General features: G+C 45.2%; 1 protein-coding gene across 4 annotated transcripts in view; it reads left to right on the top strand.

Moving 5' to 3' along the window:
- SPATS2L (spermatogenesis associated serine rich 2 like) overlaps positions 1–16,844 on the top strand; it is a 148,118-nt gene extending 131,274 nt beyond the window's left edge. For all 4 annotated transcript variants that reach the window (XM_016221378.2, XM_087819682.1, XM_016221466.2 and 1 more), the window contains 5 exons: positions 1,480–1,538; positions 7,819–7,928; positions 10,335–10,437; positions 13,084–13,304; positions 15,959–16,844. In XM_016221378.2, the coding sequence (XP_016076864.1) occupies positions 1,480–1,538; positions 7,819–7,928; positions 10,335–10,437; positions 13,084–13,304; positions 15,959–16,351 (886 nt within the window). In that variant the 3' untranslated portion in view covers positions 16,352–16,844. The remainder of the gene's footprint in view (positions 1–1,479; positions 1,539–7,818; positions 7,929–10,334; positions 10,438–13,083; positions 13,305–15,958) is intronic.
- The last annotated feature ends 5,301 nt before the right edge of the window (positions 16,845–22,145 follow it).

Here is a 22,145-nt window from a genome sequence, read left to right as displayed (position 1 = left end):
ATAAAGGAAAGTTTCTCTTTACGGAAGATTTCCAGTAAGTAAGTGATGAGGTAATAGAATTTGAATATTCTCATTTTTCAAGCCCTATTGATCTAGCCAGTGATCATCAGTGGCTGCTAATATCATTTTAAAAAATAGAGATTTTCTTTGTATGTCCTACAAATTTGTTATAAGATACAGAAATCTGAATACATTCAGGTTTGATTTTTTTTTAGAAAGAATATTTATAAAATGTTGTGTCATTATGTGCCAGTGGAAGTAGATAAAATAAGTATTCCTCCTGAAATAAAAATCAAATCTGAATCCAATCAAATTTCTATAGCTCATAACAAATTTATAGGAAATAGTAAGAGTGGGTTATATAATATCAGGGAGATGCAGTCAGCAAGATTCAGACCGTGGACAACTGTACAAGACAAACAACCTGGCTGCTTCAACAAATGAATTGCAAAGGAGAGGGGGAAAAAAAGAGATGGGAGGGAATCTATAGATTAACACAGACTTAAGAGACAATCAACCAATTACAGTGAACGGACCTTATTTAGATCCTGGTTCAAACACTGTTTTTAAAATTTGGGGACAGTTAGAGAAATTTAACATCTGATAACATTAAACTATTGTTAACATTTTTAGGTATTAATGTAATACTATGGTTATAGTCCCCAAAAGTCCTTGTCTTTTAGGTATGTATTGAAATACTTATGGTTGAAATGAAAATAAAAACATGTGACATCTATGCTTATACAGACATAAAGATCTGGTATTTCTGGTGATGCGTTGCTTCTGAGGGGAATTTGGAGTCAGGAGGGAAGAAAAATGAACTTTTGGACAGACAGTTTCTTTATGTGGGTAATACCTTTTCAAAAGACTAACCAAAAAAATAAATATAATAAACAACATTAATTTGAAGATGCTTGAAATGCTTATTTGGGGAAATGAGAAGGCATGAACTCATATCATAGAGCATATGGGTGGATTGACCCAGACCATCTTTCTCAAAATATATCCCAGGACCATCTATCAGAATTGGGCCCAGCCCTCTCCCTTCCTCGGCGTCAGCCAGAATCTGGGAGAGTGAAGCAGAGAGACGTTTGAGAACTACCAGCCTTGATAACCCAAGTGCCAGCTTTTTAAATCCTTATTATGTTGTTTTGGAACTTTGGAATTCATAGGGCAAAAATACTCCCAAATTTAAATTCAAAGCAGGGCCATTCTGAAAGTCTGAAAGGCTTTTTTTTAGACTTGCTGACAATGATTTAATCAGCAGATGTCACTGTGTAATACTTGGGCGCATCCCTTCCACGTTGCCTCATTTTGGAAAAGCAGAGTGTGCTGCTGGCATTGTAACATAGAAATATTTATGGTAATTTTGTATTTTGTTTAATGAAAATAATCTTTCATTTTACTTCCAGTGCTTATTAAAAGTTTGTCTTTGATTAAGCATTCTTTGCTTTTGTTTTTGTTTTGTTTCTCCCCCAGCATCATTGACAAAGAAGTTTCATTAATGGCAGAAATGGACCAAGTTAAAGAAGAAGCCAGTAAGTACACACCTGGCTACTGGATCAGGAGCCTCCCCATCAGAAGCAGTCTGTAGGTCAGGCTGGCAGTGACGTGAATTCTGAGTGGGGTCTTAAAACTCACACGGAAATCCTGGCTCATGAGCTCTGTGACCTTAGGCAGTAAGTCACTTAGTCCCTGGAAACCTCCGTAACTTCATGTGGCAAAGGAGACTAGTAGCACCCACCCGGCAGAATAGGCACTCAGCAAATAGTAGGTGTCAGCTGAACTGTTTCAAGTCCAGAGGGACTTTGGTGCATATAATGGACTATGTATAGTTAGTTGGATTTAAAATGACATTAAATTTGTTACTAAATTTTTTTACATAATTTTAAGCCTTCACAACTTACAAGTCTTGCTACACAACTTATGCAATCCTTTGCACTGGTCTTTTCTAGGTTCAACTAACTCAAGTTCAACAAATTAAATTTCACTGAAAAAAAATTAGTCCCGTTTGAGCCCTGGCCAGTGTGGTTCAGTGGTTGGAGCATTGGCTCAAGCACTGAAGGGCCTCTGGTTTGATTCCCGGTCAAGGGCACGTACCTGGGTTCCAGGTTCAATCCTCGGCCCTGGTCAGGGCCATGTTCTTTGGGAGGCAACTGATCAGCATGTTCTCACATCGACATTTCTCTCTCTCTCTCTCTCTCTCTCTCTCTCTCTTTCTCTCTCTTTCTCTTCCCCCCTCCCTTCCTCCCACCCTCTCTCTCTGAAGATCAATGGAAAAAATGTCCTTGGGTGAGAATTAACAAAAACAAAAAGTCCCATTTGAAACTCAAATTCCTCTTAACATTTTGAATAGCATTTATGAATTTAATATATCTGATTTTTTCAAGCACTTCAAATGCCTGACCAGGCAAACTCACAAACCTAATGGGCAAAGTATTCCAAGTAACTCTTACAAGATTAATAATTCAAACTTAGAGATGTACTCAGTGAAGTTTTCTTAAAACACTCCGATTCTGTTCACAAATTCAGTCAGATTCCCTGATACCTGCCAACCTGACACCTCAAAAGAAAATGAATTACATGTTTTGAATTAAAATCGCCAGTGAGATTGCTTAATATACCAGACACTCTTTAAATAATGAGCACACTCAGACGATCATGATCATTGCAAAACTTCTCCTAATTTTAACACAAAATATTTGTTCTCTGTGTCTGATTTATTTTATTTTCTTTATACTTATTTCTAAGCCTTTCCACTGTTGTGAAGCTACTCGACAGCCAGTAGGACAGATTTACTGTCTCAACTAGGCTGAGGTTCATGGGTTGAAAATTTCAACCGAAACAAGATTATACAATCAGATTCAACACAGGCCACAAATGGACATGCTGGGCCCTCTCTTATTCTTGAATTCACTCTGCTATGTTAATGGAAACCCTAAGACCATATTTTTAAGATGGGATTTGCTTTTACAACTCTTATCTCCTGAGCATTTTAAATTCTTCATCTTTACTGAAATTTTATCTCATGAATTAAATAAAACAGCAGTCCACAACCCCAGCCGCATTTCAGCTAGATTCCTCTACCTTTGACAGTAATGCATTTCTTTTTACCAGAATGAAAAATCAGACCAGATTCTTCATTCTTGTTATATTTTTCTCACCTGGCCCTTGGCCATAATTCAATAATCCCTTTACGGAAAATAGCTATCCTTTTTCATACCCGATTTTTCTAAATAATTTTAAACCAACTTTCAGGCTGGAAAATAGAGCTGGTTTTATTAAATAAAACTAAATGTGACCCAGGGTTAAGCTGTGGAATATGTAGGTAGTTACACAATCCCTTTGATTGAGACATTGTTTTATTCTTATGAGATCTATTCATTTCTTCAGTAAAAGTCGATTTCCACATGATGGGATTTTTCCTATTTCTTCTTATTCCTATAAGGTAGAGCTTATTTTTCGTTTTCAGCTTTGTGCCCTGTTGGTTAAAAACACTAAGAACCAACAGAGACAAATGTTTCTCTCGCACCAAAATAGAAAGTTGCTAGCACATCACTTTCTAAGAGCTTAACAAAACACCTGCGATTTCATGTGCTCATCCTTTCTCCTTGGGACGGTACTCGGCGCCAAGGCCTATGGAACTTGAGGCATCTCCGGGGAGCACCCCCGTTTTTACGGCTCGCTTAATCAATAAACCTTTGCTGCGCGCTTGCCCGGGCACTGAGCTCGGTCCGCGGCCGCGGTGACCGGCAAGCAGCCCGCGGGAGCGCTCGGCGGGAACAGCGGCCTGGTCGCCGGGACCCCCTGACTTCAGTCCCTGGGGCAGTGGCCCCTGGCGTCAGACCTGCCCGAGCCCTGGAGAGGCCAGTTCCCACGCGCCGGAGCAGGCAGAACCGAGTCCAGTTCCAAGTGCTACCCATTCACCGCTGTGTGACCTTGCACCACTCTGTTAACTTCTCCGGGTCTGTGGTTGCATATCAGAAAATGGGGAATAAGAATTGTATCTGCCTCAAATAGCTCTTGGAAAGATAAAATGAGAGAACGCGTGCCAGGCCCTTAGCAAGTACCTGACACAGAAGGTGAACAGAAAGGGCAAAGCTGCGTTGGTACAGAGGTCAGCCCAGCGCCCTCCTTGAGTCAGAAAGTGAGGTCGGAGGGCACAGCCTCTCTCAGGTGACACGCCATGTGTCCTCACAGACAGAAGCGACCACTGACTTTCTCCCCACAAAGCACCGAACCGTCTTTGCAACCACCATCTTGAGCTTGCTTATCTACTGTCTCACGAGTATTTTTCATTTCCTGAGCATGGTCTAAACCACATTTCCTCAATTATAACATAAGCTCCTAATATCCCCCACGGCACCTAACACAATACTGAGAAGACTGTAGGCCCTTCATAATATTTGTTAAACAAACCGTAATTAATTCAGTGTCTATAGGCTGTGGGATCCAATATCAGTGAACATTAATGTAATTACAAAAAGAGGAAGTATATTTAGATGAATGTATCTCGCTTTATTAATAATATTCGCAGTGAGCCTTTCTTGAAGGTACTATTCCAAACACTTCACTCAGTTATTTCACTTAGTTCCACAATAACCCACAGGTCTGTAGGATTATTAATCTTTACATTTGCAACTCAGCTGCTGTAGTGCTGTGGTCTCAGAGTTTGCGTACCAGGGAATGGAAGGCCCATGCAGGCATGCTCTTGGAGTGTCAGTTTACAAGAAATATGGGAAGAAACATCACTTTATGTTAATAGGAACACAGATACATTGTGAAATAAAATGCAAAATTCACAAGAATTTTTTTAGGAGTAAAAAGAATTTCAAAGGATCTTTGTGCTTGAAGAACTACGTCTGCCCCAGCTCCCGTCCCTCAGGATTTCACATACACCCTCCCTCCCTGCTGAGGAGTATTATTTGAGAAGCCCTAGAATTTTTCAAGGTTCAAGCAATAAGAGCAAGCTTCCAATGTGTTTCGGAACCTTGAAGGAATTTATAAATCCTGTTGAGAAAACAGATTTCAGGACACTAGATACTGTCTATAAAAGTACCTAAATGACATTAATCAAGTCCCAAATGTAGCAAAAATCCAGAGCTGCGTGGAACTGTCCCTTCCACAGGTTTATCAAAGGATGGTGCTTTCAAAATACACTTATTATTCTATTTTATATTTTAGGATCAATGAATTTTAGGATCTGATAGGGTTTTGTTTTTTACTTTTTATTTCTGTGATTGATGTTTTTGTGGTGAAAATGTTGCCTCCCCCACCAAAGAATTTAGCTTTAGATCTCAAGTTTTAAGGCTTTTTCATAATGAAAGGCTTTGAAATGTTAATGAGACTATATGTAAAACTCATCCCAACACTTGCTGATGCAAAATATTCATCTCCATGCACATTTGCATGAGTATAAACTAAGAACTTATTGGTGATCTTGCACCTGCATTCCTATTTTAGGGCCCATTTATATCTATTTCTACAAAACCTTTTGTTTGGTGTGAATGCCCAAGTTCTGCTTAATCAAAAAGAACAATTGCCCCTAATTGTTACCAGTCCCACAAAGGATCCATTAAGAAAAGTCGGATTTGTTTAACTGTGTGGTTACTCAGGGTCTGCTGACCCCTGTGCTAGCTGCTTGTCAAGCCTGGGCCTTCAGAGTTATTTTTTTTTTAATCTTTGCAAGAAGAAAGTACTTTGTTTCATCTTCTTACTCAAAAATAATTTTCTCATGCTCGGGACATTAGTCCCATCCATAGGTTGAATGGCAATGGCAAACAAATAAGCAGACTTGAGTGCTAGACATTCTTAAGTGGCCCCTGGAGAAGAGGCACTTCTGTCCTCTGCATACTCCTTTTAAGTACAGATTGGTTCATTCAACCCTTCCTTCAGCAGGCATGTGAGGCACCACTGCGTACCAGCCCCTCGGTGTTGTGGACACAAATAAGTACATGTGCAGCCTCTACTGTGTACGATGCCTGTTACAGAGGCCGGGCAGGTCACATTAATCAGCCGAACAGAGCAGGGAGGGACCAGGCACGACATGCCCCATGCTTCATCCGAAAAAGGCAACGAGTTCTCAGTTCTAGCCAGTCATTGCCACATGGAAATGCTCAACAGCTGTGGCCAGAAATTCCAGTATTTTAAGAGAAACCAGAGACCCAGCTTTCAAATGGACTCTCTTAATTTTCAAATGTGGGCAATTAATTTGAAAAACTAACTTGTCATATGTGGACCAAACAAAACACAGGCACTCTGTAGCCAAAAGTGATAGCAGGTCACCCTTCTGTGTCGTCTCGTCTGATTGGGTAACCTGGGATATCGTTGGGTAATACACTGTCTGTGTTCAGATGAAAATCCCCTTCACTTTCATCACTGGGACGAGCTTTTCACTGGCTCTTCTGTATTCTGAAAAGCAGCCAGGCTCAGATCGGCCTCTGCCCAGCTACATGGCACTGTAAGTGGGAGGCAGGAGGAGTCCCAGTGAATAATTAAAGCATGATTAGAGTAGTTTGGCAGATGATGAGGCTTTATGAGTTATAGATTTCTTATTTTGTTGACATCTCAGCATTGAGATCAGCATAAAAAGATAATGTTTCTCTGAATAATAGTTTATGATTTGTAAGAACTCAATAACTCTTGATTCCTTCTGAACTTCTTTTAGGGTTTTAAGGTGATGTTTTTGACACATAAATTAAGAACTCTTACAATGAGAAGTCACATTGTTTGGCTCTGCATGTATGCTGTGGATCAGGTCTAATGAAGCAGTTGACCTTTGTTCAGCCAAGAATGGAATGTGACTTGGAAGTACATATTATCTTAGATGGGCTTCTCCTTTGTTACAACTCAAAGTACTTGTCTAGAAGAAATGAAAGCATTTCATATGTGGCTTGAATTAGAGAGCTATAAATTATTTACATAATTTGAATTATGAAAGATCAGACTTCATATTTAAATCTCACCCCATAGGTTTGTATCCATAGCTTTTGAGTTCCGTGATCTTTTGGGAAACACACACACACACAAATTAACCTGTGGGCTACCACTTCGACTTGAACCTTTAGTTCATCTGACATGTGTGGTATGTGGTGCCAGAGAGCTCCCTGGTATCTTCACTGTGTGTGCAGATGCTAAAGAGTGCACATGAATCCAGTTCCAAAGGGCCTTGACTCACCCTTGAGATGTTTCCATTGGGGACACTTATAACAAGGACAGGACACCATGGTCTGGAACTTCAATCTGATTGCCAAATGGAAACTTATCTGCAGAGTATCAAAAGAAAAGGCATTTTTCGCTCACAAAAAGCTAATCAAGTAAAACCTTTAAGTCATATTCCAACAACCCAGCTAGTTGCCCTAAATGAGTATGTGTGAAAGTCCAGAAAGTCTGGCACTGTTAGAATTTAATGGTACAGCACATAGAAGAACAGGTTTTGTTTAATGGACTCCCTATCTTTGCAATACCATTCAGATAGGATTTTAATAAGTGTCTTTTTGGAAATAGCTATTCTGAGTAATGCACACATTTAAAAGTCCAAATTAAGTCAGTGAGACCAGATGCCAGTGAGGAAAATGAAGACGACCGTGGGTGTGCAGTGAATCAGAAGGACCGTGTTTGGCTTGAGATGGGTGGGTGAGTACATCCAGAAATGGGCAGTTGGTGATGAGCACCAATGACAAACCCACCCCGATGACCAGCTCAGAAAATAGTCATGGTCCAACAGTGATCGCTGCGGAGAGAGAACAGATTCCAAGAAATTAGGTCACTTAATGTGTTTAAATCTCTGGCCCTAATGTATTCCTTCTTATTTGGCAGTGGAAATCCTGACTGCTCGTCAGAAGAAAGCAGAAGAACTGAAGAGACTCACTGATCTGGCCAGTCAGATGGCAGAGATGCAGCTGGCCGAACTCAGGGCAGAAATCAAGGTCAGTTCCAAACGACCACAGCCTGAGCCCTGAACCGGGGATTCGATCCCATCATTTGTGTGTTGCACCCATAGAGAGCTGCTCTCTGAGGACCCAACACCACACACCCAGCCCCCCTTCCCAAGGCTGACATAGAGAACAGAAGGGCAAAGGGCCTTCTGATCACTGTATTTACGTATACAGTGGTTTGAAGGAACATATTAATACAGAGGGAGGTACAAGCTATTTTCTTAGTGGGGACTGAAATAAAATGTATTTAACCATGAATTATAGCCGGGATGGGGGATATTATTTTTACCATATGTACTTCATGCATATGTGTATAAACACACCACATGAACACGCTAAGTATGAATTTATTGTAGCAGAAGGGATTCTAAGGAGAGCACAGTCCATGGAGACATCTTTCCTACATCCTTGCCTAGCTTAGTTGCCCTTTTATTAAGGAATGCCACCCGCGAGTGTGAGTTTATTAGATTTCTTCAGTGGTAAGTGACAGAAACTGGCCCTGGTAACCTCAAGAACAAATGAAATTTGAAAGTACATGAGTGTGGTTCACCCACGCAGAGTGTGATCCGAAGACTCGGGACTATGATTAGACAGAAACCTGGGCAGCCACTGGGTAGTGGAGGCAGCAGTAATTACTAGACTCTCTTCAGGGCACCATCGGAGCAAGTGACCTCCGGACACTATCAGCCTTTGTGCCACCCACTTGATTCAAGTCCTAGAGAGAGATTCTGATCGGCCTCCGCTGCGTCACATCCACCACTGAGCCGAGAGAGGCCTGGGTTGACAGGCCCACCAAGACTGTGGGTCTTTGAAATCATGTTGGGGTACAGTTACCAGAAGGAGAAATGGTTACCAGAAAGGCCAAAACAAGTATGTACAATAAAATAGGAAGTTACAGTTTCTAAGTTTCCCCTTAATCTCTTCTCCCCAGTATACTAAACACACACACACACCAGCTTCTGACCTACTTCTTGGGAACTAGAGTACTTGGAAGACACAGTTGCTACAGGCTTTATAAGTCGGATTGTCTGCTCATCTGGACATAAAACTGGTTAGGAATGGTAGAAAGTGGCAAGTGTTTTTCCAGCCCCCTGTGTTTTGGTTAGGCGTGAAAAGGATCAGGGAAGTAAGGGCCCCCCAAGGTCCTGAGAGGCTCTAGCATCTTTCTCTCTCACCTCTTCTGGCCTTCGTTGCTTCCCACCTGCTCAGTTGCCCTGGCCTCCTAATTAGTCTTTCTGTCTCCAGGTCTCCCTCCAGCCTGCTCATCCACACTTAACACAAGGTTATAGCCCCAGAGCAGGCCTGGTCTTCCCCTCAGGATAAAATCCACAGCTGGACTGCAGTGTCTGTATATTCCAACTTCTCGCTCGCTCTTATTAGAACATGAAGTGAGGAGTGTGAATTGCCTGTCAGATTCCCACTGAACATAAAATGGTTAACAACACAGGCTTTGGGGTGAAACAGTCTGGCTTCCGCAACCTCGGCTAAATTACATATTCTTAGAACCTCAATTCCCCTCTGTAAAATAGAGATAATAATAGTACTGATTTCGTAATACTGTGATCAGATGAAAATGAGATGATGTGTTAAGAATTCGGCCCATTTTTTAATGTTCCAGCTCCAATGCTTCCCTTACATAACTCCCAGTCCCCTCAGTGGGAAATCATTTCTTTCTCTTTTATATTCCCGAAGCACCTACCACATTCGACCCTATGTTGTACTTAGTGGTGTCTGTTTCCCTTGCCATGTGGTAAACTCTCTGGTGAACTCAAAGGAGGAACTGAGTCATAGTTATTTCTGTATTTCTCACTCTGTCATCTCACATAAATCTTCATTTCAAATGAATTGAAAGATAATCTCTTTCCCACTTCCTTTAACAGCTCTTGGAATTCTACCAAGACAATGTTTTCTGGTTACTAAAGGCTGCTTGGACTTTCTGGTTCCCTATTAAAATAGAGACGGGTGTTTAGCTAAGGATGACAAGTTTTCTTGTGAGGAGTAGCAATACCTGAGCAAGCCATCGGCCAAGTTAGGAAGACTGCCCGGATGCAACCCAGAAACTTACAGCGGGTCGGGACGCGCCGGGAGGGCGAGGGGTGCTAGGAGGTCGGATAGATGAGCCCAGGCGCACATTTGCCTAGATCGCCTTCCTGTCTAAGCCCAGGCAGGGGAAAGACAGGACCCACATGTATTCCCAGGACAAGAAGGCGATCATGCCCCAGGCAGGTCAAAGCCAAGTCTGACCCAGTGGGTCCCCACAGTGACGGACGGAGCTGGCGTCATCCCTCCCTGGCTGACACCGTCCATAGCAGCAGAAGAGCAGAGCAGACGCGTCTGCATGAGCCTGTCGTTTCTGTCGCTGCGGAACTAACTCCAGTGTGCTTCTCTTTCCTCCAGCACTTTGTCAGCGAGCGTAAATATGATGAAGAGCTCGGGAAGGCTGCCCGATTCTCCTGCGACATTGAGCAGCTCAAGTCCCAAATCACGCTCTGTGGAGAAAGTGAGTTTTGCACACTTGTTAAGTAATTCTGTATGAGTAAGCCCGGCGCTGCTCGGAGTTGATATTGGAAATGTCAGGCACGCGGTCCCCAGGGGGCCCAAAGTGAGGCCTGACAGGATTTAATGATCTAAGGTCATGACACAAGTCACTAGAAATGTCAGGATTTGAACTTAGAGTCTTCAAATGCCACTGCCCATCAGTAAATCTCTGGGATTTATTAAGCAGAACGGAACAGGGTCAACTGGTGTATACCTTTTGCAAACTTTTCTTAAGCATGGCCAGATAAGCTGCCCCGTATTCCGAGCAGCCTGCTGCTTCGGTGTAGACCTGGTGCTCTTGCTGTTGAGTCTGGGAACAGCGGCCGCTGTCGTGAAGGGCCAGCTGTCATGTGTGCTGCTCAGCAGTGCCTGAGCCTCTCCCTCGGTTCTGTGCCGACTGAAGTCTGCAGATAATGAAAGACTACTTCAGCCGTTAGCTTTATCTCGCTCACTACTGAGGCTTAATTGGAGCAGCTAATGTGCAACGGAATTGCTGATACTTCCCCCTGCCCCAGCCCACCCACCAGGGAGGCAGGAATGAGTACTTGGTGGCTCTAAGGTCGGCGCAAGAAGGAAGGCGGGACCAGTGAGGGACATGGAATGTCCACAGCCTCACAGTCAGCAGAAAAACGGAGATTTGGCTGCACTTTTTTTTTTTAATGAAAGTGGAAATTGCTTTTTTTTTTTAGTATAAAAAAATAGAAGCTTGATCTAAAAGTTGCAGAACTATATTAAGTAGACTATGACATGACTTTGGTGTGTCCTTCACACTTTTTATGTACATACGGTCTCCTGTGTAAGTTACATATTACATATTACATATATTATAGTACATATTGCAACTTGCTATACCATACTACGTACATGCATAGTAATATAATTTGCGTTTATCATTTCACAATACATGGTGGACATTTTTCATGCCAATATATTTAGCCCATAATTTATTTAGATAAAATTGATGCAACCAGTCCCCTGATTATGAACATTTAGGTTATCTTCAGTTTTTACTGTTAATATAACCACTGCTGTGAACTCAATACTTCTTCACATATCTTTGCCAATTATCTGATTTTAATCATTTTCTTTTTTTATATATATGCTCACCCCCCCTTATGAAAGAATATCCATTTACCATTCTCCACCCTCAGATTTTGCCCCGTCTCTAAAAAAGCAAACAGCCTGGTTCACGGTTGGACATTTAACTGCTCATCCTAGTTTTACTTCAGCCTGATGAGAAGGGAGACGCTGATGCCCAGTGACTGTCACCCATTCGAGAGGTGGCAAGTGCAGCTCCACCTGCTTTCCTCCGGAACCCTCCCTTACCAAATTCCAGGTGTCCACATGAAAGACAGCGCCCCCGCATCCCTCCTCCTGGGTGCTGGAGACAAGAGTTCTCAGCAGGCCCTTCTCAGCTGTGTTGAGAGCCCGCAGCTACTGCACCAGCAATGGTGGTCTCTGAGCCATGGGAAGTTAGGACCCCGTGAAACTGAATCTCGTGAGCACAAGAGCCGCTGAAATGCCCCCGGGATGTTTGCACAGCCCCCACCGTGCCACCACCCCTTACCTGTGAAACGAACAGACTACAGATACATCCTGTCCTTTCTATTTCTCATGTTCTCTGAGCCCCACAAGTCTCTCCTGATCCTCCAAAAGAGCCCTGGGATTAAGTCTGATCCAACACAGGTAGCAGAGGAAATTGCTTCTAGAAATTGGGGGCAATTTTAAGATTCAGAGGTCTTGCATTCCAACCTGGCAGTCAAATTCGGGTGACCTGCGAGAGGAAATCACAACTTTATCCTTGGATTGATTCCTGCCAGCCTCGAGCCAGCATAATTACATAGAAATCATCCCATCAGGAACCACCCCTTTCAGAACCAGCATGGACGTTGATGATAAACTTGGAGCAGACTTGCCCAAGCGCTGCAGGGGCCTCTCTGATTAGCCTCCACGGACTTCACTGTTGGAATTGTTGCAGATTTGCAGCGGGACTGGAGAAAGTGGAGTTGATAAAAGGTCAAATAATGCAGCTCTAATAGAATATAAGATGCTTTGGGGCATCTTTTGGTCTGGCCCTAGGGTTGGGGATGTCCCTAACCCAGGTGACAAAATTCCAGACACCATCATCACCCCAGTCCCCTGCTCTCAGAACATCATGGCTCTGGTGGGCTCAGTGTCCGCGACCCTCCCAGTCTTTCTGCGTCTCTGAGCACCTGCTGGTCAAGGGATCTGAGGACAGCAAGAGCGGGTTTGATCATGGGGAACCAAGAGGCAGGGTACAACTATGGATAGGGCCACGTGGGCACTTCAGGATTTCATTATCCCCCTTTCTGCAGTGGTTCTTGACCTAAGGAATAATATTAAAGTTGCTCAGATAGGTCTTATTTCCTACAAATGTCTCCCAACTTGGATGATTCTGCTGTAATCACAGTCCAGCAATTTTCACAGAAGGAATTTGGTGGTCTCCGAGCACCAAGGTGCCCTTTCGAATGGCCTCTTTAAAAATCAAAGCTTGTCTTAATGCTTTTATGGAGCTCCATCTCCTCATGGGTCCGAGGCCGCCATGCCTGTGGCACGGCCCTTAATGCCTCCTGATTTCTTGTTGCAGTTACACATCCAAAGAACAGCTACTCCTCCAGGACTCCCTGCAGCTCCCTGCTGCCGCTGCTGAGCGCTCACACAGCAGCCTCTGGAAAACAGAGTAACTTCAGCCGGAAGCCGTCCAGTCACAACAGGCCCCCCGAGAGCAAAGCAGCCAACCCCAAAATGGCCAGCAACCTTCCCAGCGCCGCAGACAGCTCTCACCAGGCCATGCCCCCTCACAAGCAGGTAGGTGCTCCGGGGAGGCTCCTTGCGTTGCCTCCAGGGGCCCCGCAGACCCTGGTCCTTGGGGCCAGGAAGAAACCACTGGTTTGCAAAGGAAGAAAACAGCAACTGCTAGATGCAGAGCTTCCTGGGTCCCCCCCAGCCCCCCCAGCAGCACGGCTGGCCTCTGGCCTCCATCTGCCTGGCTGGCCTCACGGGTCTCCCCTGGTCCCTCCAGTCCACATCTCACAGGGGCCTTTCCATGTGGAGGAAGTGCCTTTGTACACCCCTGACAGCATCAGCAAAGAGTCCCCCTAAATGAGACCGCTCCTCTCGTGCCCTTGAGTGCCCATCCCCAGGCCCCCATAACTGGCCCACACGTGGAAGGGACTCATACAGACCTGGAAACAAGATTCAGATCCTGGCTTCTGACACTGAAGGGAAATCTGGCGTTCGTTTTTAAAGATTCTTTAATTCCTGCTTTTGTTTAGTTTATGAGTAAGAGGCCAAAGTGAGTTCGGACTTCTCTCTCTTCTCGTGGGCTTTCAGTAAAGAGAATACATTTCAAAATGACATTATTAATTCTTATCTAGTATCCCCCTAAAAGTACAACTGTCCAAAGTGCAATCTTCCTTCTGCTTCTCCACTGTATCCTTGAGACGTGATCTCCTCTTTGTCATTAGTGAATGCACAAAAAATGGGACTTGATGGTACAGGAGCCAGGCATGCTCTAAGATTTCCAAAATGCTGCTTTTCTAACATGCCCCTGTTGGGTTTCATGGTCTCAGTCTCTCAGAATTCTCATTAATGACACTGGCAGGCATCTCTCTGGCCCTGAGTGTCCTCATGAACTTTAAAATCGTGCTTGAACAAGGAGCATTTCACATACGCATAGCTTTAAGATCATGATCAAATCTGTTTTCCTTGTAATCTAAATACAGCTTCACAGCTTTTGTACTTTGCTCACTATTAAACCTCATACTAAAAGTCTAAAATGTCGTCTGAATTTCCCTTTCACAATTTCTTTAAAAACAAAAGCAGCCAGATTAAATGCTATCCACATAGATACTTTTCAGCTCACTGTTTTTACCATTTTTCAGCAAAATGTTGCAGGCAATGACTCTTTTAAGTCAAAATGTACTTCTATATCTAAGCTACAACACTGTCCACCTGGCAGGAAGGGCCCTGAGCTGGGCCCCTTGCTTTAGAGCAGCCCCGCCCCCGGGCCTCCCCTCGCCATGGCCTTCCCTACAGAGTGAGACCAAGGAGGTGGAACTAACCAAAATCTCTACTCCCCCTCTGGAACGTGCCCCAAGTACTTGAGATCCTGGAATTCTGTTCCCAAGGGGCCACAAGCCTGCCTTCTCTGTTTGGACCACTTCCCTGGACACATCATCTTGAGAGCAGACCACACTACCAGTCTGCACACCTCTAGGTCTGAAGAGTGATTATTTGTGGGGGTGGGGACGAAGCTGAGGTGCGCAGGCTGGAGTGGCCCCGTTGCTGTGTGCGAGGGCCCCCCGCAATGTGCGGTGGAGCCAGAGGTGGGAAGACACAATGTTCAGGCAGGTGGTGTGTGGCTGCCGCTGTGCTCTTGCCCTGAGCCCAGAGTTATCAGGGGTGGGTCTGCCCTGAATCTATACCATCCAGTCACAGTGCACAAAGTAAGAACTTTGTGTATATTTGTAACTCATAAAGTTACACGTGTCGATAAAGGTCTGGGTTGTAACAGCCTATCTGTGAATCTTGCCAGGAGACAGTGTGTGAAATGGAAATGGCTCCACCGATTTCTAACAGAAGACCTTGGGCAAGTCCCCTAACTGTATCTTCCTCCTCTATAAAATGAAACAAATAGCAACTCTCTCACAGGGTGACTGTGATGACCAGTGAGATGGTACCTGGCACACTGTGCCCTCAGTAAATGTTGGCTCTTATTGACCTCAAGGAATTCAATATCTTTCCCTTCCTCAGGCACAGACACACCAGCCCATTGCTTCCGTCCTGCTCATCCCTTTATGGCCGTGGCTGCCAGTTTGTTGAAGGTGGCCAGTTTTTCACTATGATGCTTCAAAATTTGTTGGCTGACAACTGCATGGTTTAGAAAAAACTACTTACCTCTGTGAAAACACACATTACCCCCACATCCCGCCAAGATCTATCAGATACACCTCATCCCTGTGTTTACCCAAGGCAATATTTCTGAACTATGATATTTATTTTGAAATAAAACAGGAAAAAAATACTGTTTCAGAGAAGAAAAATTACAAGTAGAATTTTACATTTCTGTTCATTTATGTAATGAGAATTCATTTATATAGTCCGTACAGACTGTCCCCCAAATTTCCATCGTAGAGAACCATCATTGCCCTGCTTCTGTGTGACATCTCCGTTATATGTACTTTACTTTATTTGGCCTGGTCCTTGAACTGTCCGTCTTATATTTCTGCAGCCTCTCTCTCAACGTCAGTAATTTCCTTGCCGTTCCGTGTGCAAGGCAGTCCACCCTCCTCTTGAGCTTGAGGCTGGTATCAGCCTGACCTCAGCTGCATGTTGGCCTGCTCTCCTGGGGTGTAAAAAAGCTCACCTGCGGCGTAGACGTCGGCCTCCCTGTCTGCTGGAGTCAGCAGTGGCCCGCTGGCATCTAACACCTATCTCCTTTTCTCTCCCTCTTTTCGTAGAATGGGTCTTCTAGCCAAAGACGAAGGTTTAACCCACAGTATCATAACAGGCTCAATGCGTCCGCCAAGACACAGGGCAGCGGTAACGAAGGCGACCCTGTGGCGAAGGGCAACAACCGCCACGAACACAGGAGACAGCCGCACAACGGCTTCCGTCCCAAAAACAAAGGCGGCGCCAAAAACCAGGAGGCCCCCGTGGGGACAAAGGCCGCCGAGGCCCCTGCCCACGCGGAGAAGCCCCGGCGGAGGCAGCACGCGGCAGACAGCGCCGAGGCCAGGCCCTTCCGGGGCAGCGTGGCCCGGGTCTCCCAGTGCAACCTCTGTCCCACGAGGATGGAGGTTTCCACAGAGGCTGCGGTCCTCTCGGTCCCCGCCGTGACGCTGGTGGCCTGAGCCAGGAGGCAGAAAGCAGTTCCACTCAGTTTCGGTTCCCTGCCCGAGGTGCTGATCCAATTCGCTGCCAAACGAGAGCCAATCAGAATAGACAGGCCCTGTGTGGTTGTGTCACCCTCTCTCAATCATTTTTACTAATTCTCATAATCAGCTCTAGCTTGCTTCACCCTTTCATGGCTTTGCTTGATCTGTTGATGCTTTTTCTCATCGAGACACTGCAGCAGTGTAGCCAGGCGGTATTTACTCATTTGTTAGGAAAATCAACACGTGGCTAAAGACCAGAGGCTCCGTAGCAACCAGTGTTGTAGGTGATGTCCGTCCATTGATCGTCTTTAGAGAGTTACTGTCAGAAAAAAATTCTTATTGACCAGACAAACGTGATCTGCTGAGGACACATGCGCTTTTGTAGAATTTAACATCTGGTGTTTTTCTGAAATATATATATATACATATATTGCTTTATTTGAAACAAATTAAAATATGCTGCATTTGACACCTGGCTTGTTTCTTTTATTGATGCCCACTTATTATTAAAGGTATGTGTAGTACTTTCCAGAAAACTTTAGAGGCTAGAGGTTGTGGCACGGAGCTCTGAACAATACTGTTTCTCTTGGGACAGTATCCTTTCAGGAAAAACAAGGCCTCACAACGGCCCTGCCAGTGCATTGCACACACAGAGATGGATGTGCACCCCGGTCATCCGAGATGCTGTGCGGCAGTTTGGAACCCTGGTTGCAAGGACCATAAACCTTGGCTCAGCCCAGCACGAAAACATTGGTTCAGAGACTGAAAAGTCCAGTATCAAGCCTTCTGGGTCCAGTTCGACCAGGGCCTGCTCTTGATTCCCTCAGTTCTCCCTTCCTCCTCAGGCTGACATTGTATTCAGAATGGCAGCAAATGGCCACCTCAAGCCTAAGATTCGAATTCGTCCCCCACAAGAAGAGAGAAGCTTTCCCACAGTGTCCTCATGGAGCAAGTGTCTTTCACATTAGTTCCAGCAAAGGTCTTGCATGTCGTTGGCCTGTATGGCTGGTAGGCTTGTCCCTAAACCAGTCCTCAAAGGGGGAGGAGGGAGGCAGCGAAGAGAGAGATAATTAGCACAGGCTGATCAGCCCCACCCCCCTCGAGCGGGGGTGTGGCCAGCTCTCCAGAAACACCTGGGGCTGTGTGGAGAAGGGCTTCTGTGACCCCAGGAAGGAAGACTGGATGTTGAGGGACTGGAACCCCAGGTAGCCCCAGGTCGCTGTCTTTGACTGCAGGGCAGCTCAGTTTGAACTCTGTTTCCCATCACACTTCCATGTGTCCTACAGATTTTTTGGTTTCTTTCAAGTGCAAATGCTTGTTTTTCAGCTCCACATTAATATTTTTCTGGTCCTCTCCACTGATCAGCTGAGCCTGCACACCACGCAAGCATCCGTCTCTTCTTCTGCCAAGTGCAGGAGGATGTTTGCTCTTTCTGTAGAGGGCTTTCTGAGGTCTGGGTGTACCCAGAGATTTAATAGGAATTTTAAATGTTAAATCACATTCCGGGAAGGAAGGAAGAGCTGTCTGTTCAAATAAGAAAGATAAATGTTCAGGACTGCCTTCCCGTTTACTCCATCTGAGGCCCTGAATTTAAATTTTACAAGACAGAAGGACTTTGCACAAATTTTGTGTAGCAGGATTTGGCTCACCACTGAAAAACGTCAGTTGATATGTGACAGCTTTGAAGATCAGTCAGATAATTCTTGCAACAGGAAAGCACTGGGTTTGCCAGGTCAGGAGTGCACCTGCCTTGGGCAGACAGACCCAGCCACCTTCGACCTTGGCTCTGGTTGCTCCTGGGGTTAAGAAAGTTTAAAAACATTCCTAATCACATAGCAAATGCTCCCAGTTCACGGAAAAGAAACAACAAAAATGCTAAAACGTGTTTAGACCTGACTATAGTTTTTCCTAGGTTTTGCCTTTTTCGTAGACCCTGGGCATGGGTGCATTTACTAGTTTGCATTTTGAAATGGTAATTTCAGTTTTTTGGTGCCACTGTCAGGTCATTGAAACACTATATTACTAAATGGCAATGTGTTCTAGGGGAACCACTGGTGTGACCCTAGAGATCTGGGTCAAGTCTGACATTCTTTTAAAATGTTTTAAACCCCTTTAAAACTCCATGGGCTATGTGCACTCTAATCTCTCTACTTAATGCACAATAGCCAGGAGAATCGACTCCTCTCTCTTGAACATTTCCCTAGCAGAGGTTAAAACATCTGAATTCCCATGAAGATGGAATAACTTCAGAACTCACCTATGTTGTACACAAGACTCCATTTGTGAAATTCAAAGCTCCCTGTTGGGTTCCCAATTACATTCCACATTTACATTTCATTTGAGAATCTACATACTCCAGCTCTGTGCTGTTGAGACTCCCCGAGGGGGGCTGAAAGCTGCAAGGCTCAGAATGTTAAACACAAATCAGTACAAAATTGAGCCTCAATAAAGGCCGTACAAGAGTTTGGGGGGAAGAAACCAGAAACACATCATATCCGATTTAAAGCTCAGTTCATGAGCAGTTCAGTTCTGCTGGCATCAGAAAGAGAGATTCTCATTGAACATTGTTTGGGAAGCAACATCAAATGAGATTTACCAGGAAAAGTTGCCAGACTAAAAGTGACCTACATATTTTTGCCAGAGAAAGAGTTTTGGGAATTTTTGACTCTGCAAGCTTAAGTTTGAGCCTCAATCTTGATTTAACCCCAAGAAGGAATCCAGGGTCTGGACAGTTATCTCCCTGGGGCAAGTAAGGAGGACGGGGAGTGGAAGGGCGATGCAGCTAGACAGGGTTCAAGGCCACCGCAGCTCCCTCCTTCCCGCCATCCCTCCTGCCGTCTAACCGTACGGCCTGTTTAGAGCGCCCTCTGGTGTCTGGAGGTGGTAAGACTGCAACTTCCCAGCAGCATCCCCGAAATCCGTGGGGGCGCCTTCCCACATGCTTCCTTCAGAGGCCACCCCTAAAATTCAGGTGCACGTAGGCTAGGATTCCAGATCGCTCCCAGGCACCAGAAATGAAGCAAAAGGGTAAGAGCCAGTCACTAAGGAAACTATAAAACAGCAAAAGACAATAATAATAATAATTTGATTGGCTAATACGTTCCTCCAGCATTTTTCTGGAAGTCCTGACCTAATTTAACGGCCCTAATCTTATGAGAAGAAAATACGAAGAGTTGCTGAATCCCAGGGATTCTCTTGTTACCTCACAATTTGAAGCACACTTTTGATACTATTCATTGCGAGCTGTTACAAGGAATTTTTTTTTTCCTGCCCTTTTGCTTTTTACAACAAGCTTTTAAATCCCAAGGAAGGTTTTTTAATCGATCATTAGTTTCCCCAGTCCCTGGAAGCAGATTCAGGAAACCAGCGTTTAATGTCATTAGAGCAGCCTTAGGGCCGGGCCCTCGGATCTGTCCCCTCCTGCCATCTGAGAAGCGCACAGTGTGCTCTCACCACACGGGCCTTACGAAGGACTGTGGTCATTGATTTCCAGAGGCCCCTTGTTTGTGAGCTCTGCTTCTTCCGGAGCTCAGCAGAGCTTCTGGGGCTACCACTAAGTTCAAGTTTTACAGGAGAAATGGCCACGCACAGTTTTTAAAGAATAAAATCAGCTGTACAGAAAGTGTGTTTATTTGAGAAAGTATGTAGCTTTCTGACACACGCACACACACACACAAACGTATTGCAGAACTATGGCTGCAACAGTAAGCAAATGAAGAATTCCTATAGAAAATAAGTGTAAAAAGTCTTCTTGTCAAACACAGAAAACTACCCTATTTTTAACTTTACTTACAATGGAATTATATTTACCTATTCCTAGTTTTTGAGAGAACACACACTTTCTGTAAATTGCCATCATTATGTAGCAAGCTGGCCCAGAGTGTCATTACCCCTTTGACAATGCCTGGCACACAGTAGGTACTTGATAAATACAAGGAAGAGAGAGCAGATATGAAAGTGATCAACTCCAATACCCCTAGAAAATTCTGGAGTCTAAACAACTTGTACAAAATAATCCAGAGAAGATGGGAAGGGAGCAGAGCAGCTGAAGCCCCATCCCTGGTAGGCAGGACTCACGTCCAGGCCCCACTGCCTCCTCCTGGCTGTCTAAACTTGGGCATGTTTCTAAACATCCCGTTAACCTGGTTTCTCCATGGGTGCACAGGGCTAGTAACTGTACCTCCCTCGAGGGGTTGTCATAAGGACTGAATAAGTTAGTTTCTGACCTTGTTGGGGAGGATGTGGCTATGTCCCACTGGAGGACAGGAATCTACGTGAGCAAGAAGACACCCCGAGGGCACCTGAGAACCAGGGAGCTTCCCCCAGAGGAGCAGGCCCACTCTGGGGCCCAGCTGCAGGGACGCCAGTGAATGCACTGGGTGTCAGCTGGGGTACCTGCAAAACTCCCCAGGAAACCACCCTCAGTGGCGCTGTTGAATTATCTGGGGAGCCAGCAGGGAGACCCATGGGACCAGAAGCTGCTGCTGAAACTTGCTGGGGTGACGGCCTCTGGAGGTCCTACACCCCAACAAGTGCTGCAGGAGCAAGAACACAGGGACATAGACTAAACCAGAAAGAAACCCTTCCTCCTGCTGTGTCCCTCCAGTGACAAAGCCAGCGGGTTAGAGAAGTGCTTACAGGGCCCAGCTCCAGGATCACCAGCAGGCAGGGAAGACTGGGTTTGGAACCAAGAAGCAAAGAGTTGATAACTGCCATACTGTCAGAAAGCACTGTAATGAAACTCGAGAAGTAAATGAAAATTAGGCAGCATACAGAAGACGCTAAGTCCTATCTCGCTCATCTGGGAATGGAGGGAGCCCCTGCGACAGGAGGCCTAACGTCGTGTCTAAGGGCCTGGACCCTGGAAGGCACATGCGGGGGAACCCAGTCTTTGCCTCATCCCCCCACTGGCTGCTCCACAGCTCACCCGGCCCGTGCCTCATAAATGAGGACAATGCTACACTCCATAGTAGAGCTGGTGTATTAAGTAAGTTAATACACGAAGGGCTCAGGTGAGTACATCTTAGTTTTTGTTAGGTAGATGCTTAGTAAGAACAGCAAACAAAAAATGTTCTAATATTACGCCGAAACCAGAAATGTAAGTAGAAGCTAACAGGAGAGGCTGTTTGGTTGGCAGCCTGAGACCCCCATCCCTCCTTCGGAGTCATCTCCCCTCGATTCCCAGGGCTCCATCCTGCCTGTGGCTGACGGCTCCAGCGCTCTCACTCATCACGGCCCCCAGTTAGGAGAGGCAGTTATCTTGCTCCGGTTAAATCACCCAGCTAAAGGAATGGTTCTCAACTGGGGGCGATCGATTTTGTGCCCACCCCTCACTCCCAGGTGACACTTGGAAAAGTCTGGAGACATTGTGACTGTCACAATGTCTGGGGCAGGGGATACTGGCCAGGGATGCTTCTCAACATCCTACAGTGCACAGTGCAGCCACGAAAACAAAGAATTATCCAGTCCAAACTGTCAGTAGTGTCACTGACCTGAGTGCTACAAGGGCAGTGGAGAAAGGGGACAGAGACAGGGCGGACGAACAGGGCATGTGGCCTGTTCCTCCACCACGCTGGGTTCTTGGCTGGTTCAGCCTCGATGACCAGATCCAGAGCCTATCTCGAGGGAGAGTTTCTGATGTCCTTGGGCTATCTGCGTCATCCAAATAGAAGCCGAGTTCCTACATCTTCCAAGCTGAGAAATTAGGAGATGAGCTCCTGAAAGAGCTGCTATTATTGTAACAGAATGTCCAAAATTTAAAGAAATCGTG

This window comes from Miniopterus natalensis, chromosome 8, assembly GCF_054644295.1.
Source record: "Miniopterus natalensis isolate mMinNat1 chromosome 8, mMinNat1.hap1, whole genome shotgun sequence".
Lineage (NCBI taxonomy): Eukaryota > Metazoa > Chordata > Mammalia > Chiroptera > Miniopteridae > Miniopterus > Miniopterus natalensis.
Note: the sequence above shows the minus strand (reverse complement) of the source record. Positions and strands in the feature narration are given on the sequence as shown.